Consider the following 7,583-nt stretch of genomic DNA (forward strand, 5'->3'; position numbering starts at 1 on the left):
ATGAAAGTTGAGAAAAGAAATGCTGATATACTGGCTAAGAATAAAGTCAATTTTAAAACATAATGATGGTTAATTTGTTTTGTTTATTTGGATACTGTGGCAATTGGTAAAGATGGCAGTCAATAGCAGAAAGCAAAATGTAGATGATGATTTAAAATCTTCTTATATTTTTCTACATCTGGGACAAGACATTTCTCCAGAAAGGCAGAACCCATATGTTAGGAATATTTTCATGTAGCTAAATGTCCCAATTTGATATTTGATTTCTGTAAAAATAAATGTATGTATGGACCATGAGTAGGCTATTGAGCACAAATCCCCCTTCCACATGTCATGCACAGTCTATTCTAATCTAGATTTGACTTTACAAATTCATTCTCAAGAGGAAATGTTCTGTGTGAAATAATTCTCTTCAAAAACAATTAAACAAATTTCCATTTTGTTTATTGATCTCATATCTCCAATTTTAACTTTGGTCTGCTGTGTTCCACAGACTGCAGCAATTCTTTGCTGATGCCAGCAGTGTGGCCATTGTTAGTAGACCATAAGGCATCGGTTTCTTATATAAACATCTCAAGGTATAATCCTATTAAAATCTAATCCTTTCCTGATCAAATATTTACACAGCATGTTTATAACTCAGCTCCAGAGGTGTTCCTCTGGGTGGTGTCATAGGCCAAACCATCTTCAACATTCAAACATGTGTAAGTAACCATACCAGAGCCAGCCAATGATTATCTCTGACAAGAGATAATGTAACCATTTACTTTTAACGTTCGAGTGCATAACTAAGACATTATTGCCCTCCGTAAATGTTTTGATTACCATTGAGCAGACATTGAACTCAGCCTGTCACATAAGTACTTGGGCTACAGAGGCTAGGTATCCTTCAACAACTGACTCATCTCCTGAGTCTCCAAAGCCTTTCCACCAGGGCACACCCGTTAGCAGTGCTACTCTCCACTTGCATGAATGGATGCAGCTTCAATAGGACTCAAGAAGCTCATTGCCATCCTGAATGAAGCAGTTCACTTGTTTGGCATCCCATCCACAACCCTAAACATGCACTTCCTCCTCAGGTGATGCATCATAGCTGTGTACCAAATTGTAAATGCACTGTAGTTAGTTGTTAATGTTACTCATACAACACCATTGAAACCTGTGACCTAAACTATCAAGAAGGACAAAGGTAGCAGGTGCTTCTCCAGGTCATGCACCATCTTGACTTGGAAATTATCACCATTCTTTCATTGTCTGTTAGTTTAAAGTCTGGAATTCCCTAGCCAACAGTAGCCTGGAAGCATCTTCACCAGAAGCAATGCAGCTGTTCAAGAAGGTGGCTCACCCCATCATATTAACAAGGTAATTTGGGATGGGTAATGAATGGGCTTTTCCAGTGATAACCATGTTCCATTATTGAATAAAAAACAAACAATAATCAACATAAGTTTATATTAAATATATGGAGGAAAAATTCCTCTAATACTGTACGCAATTTTATAGGAAAGGCGCCATTAAGCCGGACATAATGCAGAAAAGATTCCTAAGTATGTTACCAGGACTGGAGGGCTTGAATTATAAGGAGAGGCTAAATAGGCTGTGACTTTTTTCCTGGGAGTATAGGATGCCGAGGGATGACCTTATAGAGGTAAATGATATAATGAGGAGCATAGGTAAGAATGGTCAGTCTTTTTCTCAGGATAGGGAAGCCAAAAACTAGAGGACATAGATTTAAAAGGGATCTGATGGGAAACCTCTTCACACAGAGGGTGGTGGGTATATGGAATGAGCTGCCAGAGGAAGCTGTAGAGGTGGGTACAATTTAAAATGTTTAACAGACATTTAGACAGGTACATGGATAGAAAAGGTTTAGAGAGTTATGGGCCAAATGCAGGCAAGTGGGACTAGCTCAGATAAACATATTGGTCGGCATGGATTAGTTTGGGCTGTTTGTGAGCTGTATAACACTATGACTCTACATTGAGTTTAGCTGTGGTAATTCCAAGCTTTTGTCAAAAGGCCTATTGACACTTATATTAAATGTGACTCTTAAATTTTAAGTTTTGGAAATGATCCAGATCTCCTCTGCAGTAGTGAAAAAATTTGGGTCTTTGAATCAGGTTCGACACATGAGTGGCTGAAGTACCAGAAATATCATTATCTCCTTTCTGTGATCTCTCTTCAACACAACTAGGTCTCTTTTAAGGTGGTATGCCTTAAAAGCATACATTATTCCAGGGATGATCCTACCAATCATTTATAAAACATTCAAATATCTAATTTTGGTTCACAGTTAAATTAACATAAGTAAAGAACTATAATGCAAGAAATAATGGCATGTTGGAGTCAAACATCCCCAGAGCCACATGGCTTCTATCAGAGCATTCTGAAGTAATTAGGTGAGAACATCGCAGATGCCTTTAACTAAAATCTTCAAAGTTTTCTTGATTAGGGAAGCATCCCTTTAGATAGAACAGAAACAATAGAACAGAAAGTCATAGATTCAAGCTTGCCAATGTCACAGGGAGAGGCAGCACTGTAAACACCATAGAGGTTAGCATAACATTTCAAAGAAATATTAATAGATTAAAGGAATGGGAAAATATGTAGCAAATGGATTTCAATGTGTGAGATCATCCACTTTGGACCCAAAAATAATATAGTGCCATACTTTGTAAATGATGAAAAGCTAGAAATGTTAATAGAGAGATAATTAGTCACCAGGACAACAGAAACAACTCCAGTGCTCTTTGAAATAGTACTGAGCTATTGCTGCCTGCACTGCTAACTAAGACTTCATCCCCAGTCAGTGGCACTAAGTGTGCTATTAAGTAGTAGTGCCATGATGTACTTAAATTAGATCAAAACAGATTAGAAAGCTAGGCAAATGGCTTGGACAGTGCAGGAATTCAGCAATACCACACCACACCCTCAGAATCAATATCCAGAATACTACGATGGTGGGATGTCATGTGAGGGATGTGGTTGACCTATCAATCTTTCTGGTGTGTTTGTGAGGCTGGAGGCTGGAGTCTAACAAGGGTGTGACATACACGATGAATGGTAGGACCATAGGGAGTATTGAGGAACAAAGGGACCTTTGTGTATAATCCATAGGTCCCCAAAGGCTGCAGCACAGGTGGATAAGGTGGTGAAGAAGTTTCATGGAATGCTTGCCTTCATTAGCTGTGGCATAAAATATAAGAGCAGGGAGGTCAAGGAACAACTTTAAAAATCTTTGTTTAGGCTACAGATGGAGTACAGTGTGCATTTTTTCTAAGGCCCTGATTGCACAGGAGAGAAGATTTACAGGATGTTACCTGGGATGGAACATTTCAAATACAATGCGAGACTGAATAGACTGGGTTTCTTTGCCTTGGAATGGAAGGGTGACCTGATAGAGGCATATGAAATTATGAGGGGCATAGATAGGGTGGATAGTGAGAAACTTTTCCCCATAACAGAGACACCTAAAGCCAGAGGGCATAGGTTTAAGGTTAAGAGTATGAGGGTTGGAGGAGATCTGAGGAAAATAATTTTCAGCCAGAGGGTGACTGCAATCTGAAATGCACTGCCTGAGAAGGTAGTGGAGGCAGGCAAATTAAAAGCATCTGATTGAGCACTTGAGTGACCACAGTGCAGGATGATAGAGACAGAGTAATACAGCATGGAAACAGGCCCAATGGCCCAACTTGTCCACGCTGGCCAAGATGCTCATCTAACCTAATCCCATTTGCCTGTGTTTGACTCATATCCCTCTAAACCTTTCCTATCCCTTTACCTGACCAAATGTCTTTTAAATGTTGTTATTGTACCTGCCTCAACCTCTTCCTTTGGTGGCTCGTTCCAAATACAGATCACCCTCTGTGTGAAGAAGTTGCCCCTCAAGTTCCTATTAAATCTTTACCCTCTCACCTTAAACCTTTGCCCTAAGTTTTTGATTTCCCAACCCTTGGAAAAAGACTGTGTGCATTCACCCAGTCTATGCCCACCATGATTTTATACACCTCTGTAAGGTCATCCCTCAGTCTCTTATGCTACAAGGAATAAAGTCCTAACCTGTTGAACCTCTCTCTATAACTCAGTCCTTCGAGTCCTGGCAACATTCTTGTCAATCTTCTTTGCACTCTTTCCAGCTTAATGGCATTTTTCCTACAACAGTGCGACCAAAACTGTACACAATACTCCAACGCCTTCTTCACCACCCTGTCTACCTGTGACTCCACTTTCAGGGAACCACAGACTTGTACTTCTATGTCCCACTGTTCTACAACACTCCCCTGGGCCCAATCATTCACTGTGCAAGTCCTACCCTGATATGACTTTCCAAAATACAACACTTCACACTTATCTGGATTGAACACCATTTGCTTACCCTGCTGATCAAGATCCCGCTGTGATTTTTAATAACCTTCTTAAATAGCAGGGTTTTTATAATGGGAGACTTCAACTTCCCAAATACTGATTGGCCCCTACTTAGTGCCAAAGGTTTAGACGGGGCAGAGTTTGTTAAGTGTGTCCAGGACAGATTCCTGACGCAGTATGTTGACAGGCCGACTAGAGGGGATGCCATATTAGATCTAGTTTTAGGTAGTGAACCAGGACAGGTGACAGATCTATCGGTGGGTGAGCATTTAGGGGACAGTGACCATTGCTCCATAACCTTTAGAATTGTCATGGACAGGGAAAGGATCAAAGAGGACTGGAAGATATTTAAATGGTGAAAGGTGAATTATGAGGCTATAAGGCAAGAACTTGGGAGTGTAAATTGGGATGACATTTTTGAAGGGAAATGTACTATGGAGATGTGGTCGATGTTCAGGGATCTCTTGCAGGATGTTAGGGATAAATTTGTCCCGGTGGGGCAGAGAAGGAATGGTAGGGTGAAGGAACAGTGGGTGATGAGAGAGGTGGAACAACTAGTTAGGAAGAAGAGGGCAGCATACATAAGATATAAGCAGCAAGGATCAGACAGGGCTCGTGAGGAATATAGAGTAGCAAGGAAGGAACTTAAGAAAGGGCTGAGGAGAGCGAGAAGGGGACATGAAAAGGCTTTGGCGAGTAGGGTTAAGGAGAATCCCAAGGCTTTTTTCTTGTACGTAAAGAGCAGAAGGATGACGAGAGTAAAGGTAGGTCCAATTAAAGACAAAGGTGGGAGGGTGTGCCTGGAAGCTGTGAAAGTGGGTGAGGTTCTCAATGAATACTTCTTTTCAGTATTCACCAAGGAGAGGGGTCTTGATGATGCTGAGGACAATGTTGGTAAGGGTAATGTTCTAGAGCATGTAGATATCAAGAGAGAGGATGTGTTGGAGTTGTTAGAGAATATTAGGAGAGATAAGTCCCTGGGGCCTGACAGAATATTCCCCAGGCTGCTTCGTGAGGTGAGGGAGGAGATTGCTGAACCGTTGGTTAGGATCTTTGAGTCCTCGTTGTCCACGGGGATGGTACCGGAGGGTGGTGAATGTTGTCCCCTTATTCAAAAAAGGTAGTAGGGATAGTCCAGGGAATTACAGACCAGTGAGCCTTACGTCTGTGGTGGGTAAGCTGTTAGAAAGGATTCTAAGAGATAGGATCTATGAGCATTTAGAGAATCGTGGACTGATTAGGGACAGCCAGCATGTATTTGTGAAGGGAAGATCTTGCCTCACAAGCCTGATAGGGTTCTTTGAGGAGGTGACCAGGAAGATTGATGAGGGTAGTGCAGTGGATGTGGTCTACATGGATTTTAGTAAGGCGTTTGACAAGGTTCCGCATGGTAGGCTTCTTCAGAAGGTCAGAGGCCAAGGGATCCAGGGAGGCCTGGCCATGTGGATTCAGAATTGGCTTGCCTGTAGAAAGCAGAGGGTTGTGGTGGAGGGAGTGCCTTCGGATTGGAGGGCTGTGACTAGTGGTGTTCCACAGGGATCGGTTCTGGGACCTCTACTTTTTGTGATATTTATTAATGACTTAGATGAGGGGCTGGAAGGGTGGGTTAGCAAGTTTGCAGATGACACAAAGATCGGTGGTGTTGTGGATAGTGTGGAGGGTTGTCGAAGCTTACAGAGGGATATTGATAGCATGCAGAACTGGGCTGACAAGTGGAGATGGAGTTCAATCCAGAGAAGTGTGAGGTGGTACACTTTGGAAGGACAAACTCCAAAGTGGAGTACAAGGTTAATGGCAGGATTCTGGGCGGTGTAGAGGAGCAGAGGGATCTGGGAGTTCATATCCACAGATCACTGAAAGTTGCCTCACAGGTGGATAGGGTAGTTAAGAAAGCTTATGGGACGTTAGCTTTCATAAGTCGTGGGATCGAGTTTAAGAGCCGCAAAGTAAGGATGCAGCTTTACAAAACTCTGGTTAGACCACACTTAGAGTACTGTGTCCAGTTCTGGTCGCCTCATTATAGGAAGGATGTGGAGGCGTTGGAAAGGGTGCAGAGGAGATTTACCAGGATGCTGCCTGGATTAGAGAGTATGGATTATGAGGAGAGACTAAGGGAGCTAGGGCTTTACTCATTGGAGAGAAGGAGGAGGAGGGGAGACATGATAGAGGTATACAAAATATTAAGAGGAATAGATAGAGTGGACAGCCAGCGCCTCTTTCCCAGGGCACCAATGGTCAATACAAGAGGACATGGCTTTAAGGTAATGGGTGGGAAGTTCAAGGGAGATATCAGAGGGAGGTTTTTCACCCAGAGAGTGGTTGGTGCATGGAATGCGCTGCCTTGGGTGGTGGTGGAGGCTGATACATTGGTCAAGTTCAAGGGATTGCTAGGTAAGCATATGGAGGAATTTAAAATAGAGGGATATGTGGGAGGAAGGGGTTAGATAGTCTTAGGAGTGGTTTGAAGGGCGGCACAACATGGTGGGCCGAAGGGCCTGTATTGTGCTGCATTGTTCTATGGTTCACTGTCTATGATTCCACCTACTTTAGTGCTGGTGAATAGGATTGGTATTGTTGGATGCTTGATGGTCTGTATGACATGTTGGGACCCGTTTCTGTCCTGTATGGCTCTATGCCTGGGTCAGTTGCCCTTGGACTGACGCGTCGGTGAGTATGCAAGGAAGTGGAGACACAAGAGACTGCAGATGCTGGAATCTGGCGCAACACACAAAGCGCCGGAGAAACTCAGTGAGTCAGGCATCATCTATGGAGGGAAATGGACAGTCGACATTTCGGCCGAGACCCTTCATCTGGACGGAACCGCTGAATTCCTCCGGCGCTTTGTCTGCAAGGAGGAGGTGCAAGTTTGCAAAGGCAGGGCCAGCAACAAATGTTAACCAGCCCCACCCGCGGCAAACAACTACGGTGCAGTCTTCCAGCTACCAATGTAGGGGCCAGACTTACCTCCTCCTTCTCCTTCCCCCACCGCCGGACCGCCCGCCATAGACCGTGGGCCTGCGCGCGAAGCCAACGAGCCGTTGGGAAGCGGGAGCGCGTGCCGCCGGAGGGGCGGCGGGCGCGGGCTGGCGCCAAATTCCAAACCGCTGCCCCAGTGCCGGGGGGGGGGGGCGGTGCGGGAGCAAGCCGGCGGAGGAGGAGGTAAGTCTGGTCCCTGCATTGGTGGCGGCCAAGAAAAGATAGTACGGCGTCTAGAGACC

General features: G+C 44.1%; 1 protein-coding gene across 1 annotated transcript in view; it reads right to left on the minus strand.

Moving 5' to 3' along the window:
- Nucleotides 1–7,369, minus strand: part of vsnl1a (visinin-like 1a) — a 107,305-nt gene extending 99,936 nt beyond the window's left edge. Inside the window, 1 exon segment of the mRNA XM_052025431.1 lies at nucleotides 7,330–7,369. Coding sequence (XP_051881391.1) covers nucleotides 7,330–7,369 — 40 coding nt within the window.
- Between the last annotated feature and the right edge of the window lie 214 nt (nucleotides 7,370–7,583).

The sequence above is a fragment of the Pristis pectinata genome, chromosome 10 (assembly GCF_009764475.1).
Source record: "Pristis pectinata isolate sPriPec2 chromosome 10, sPriPec2.1.pri, whole genome shotgun sequence".
Lineage (NCBI taxonomy): Eukaryota > Metazoa > Chordata > Chondrichthyes > Rhinopristiformes > Pristidae > Pristis > Pristis pectinata.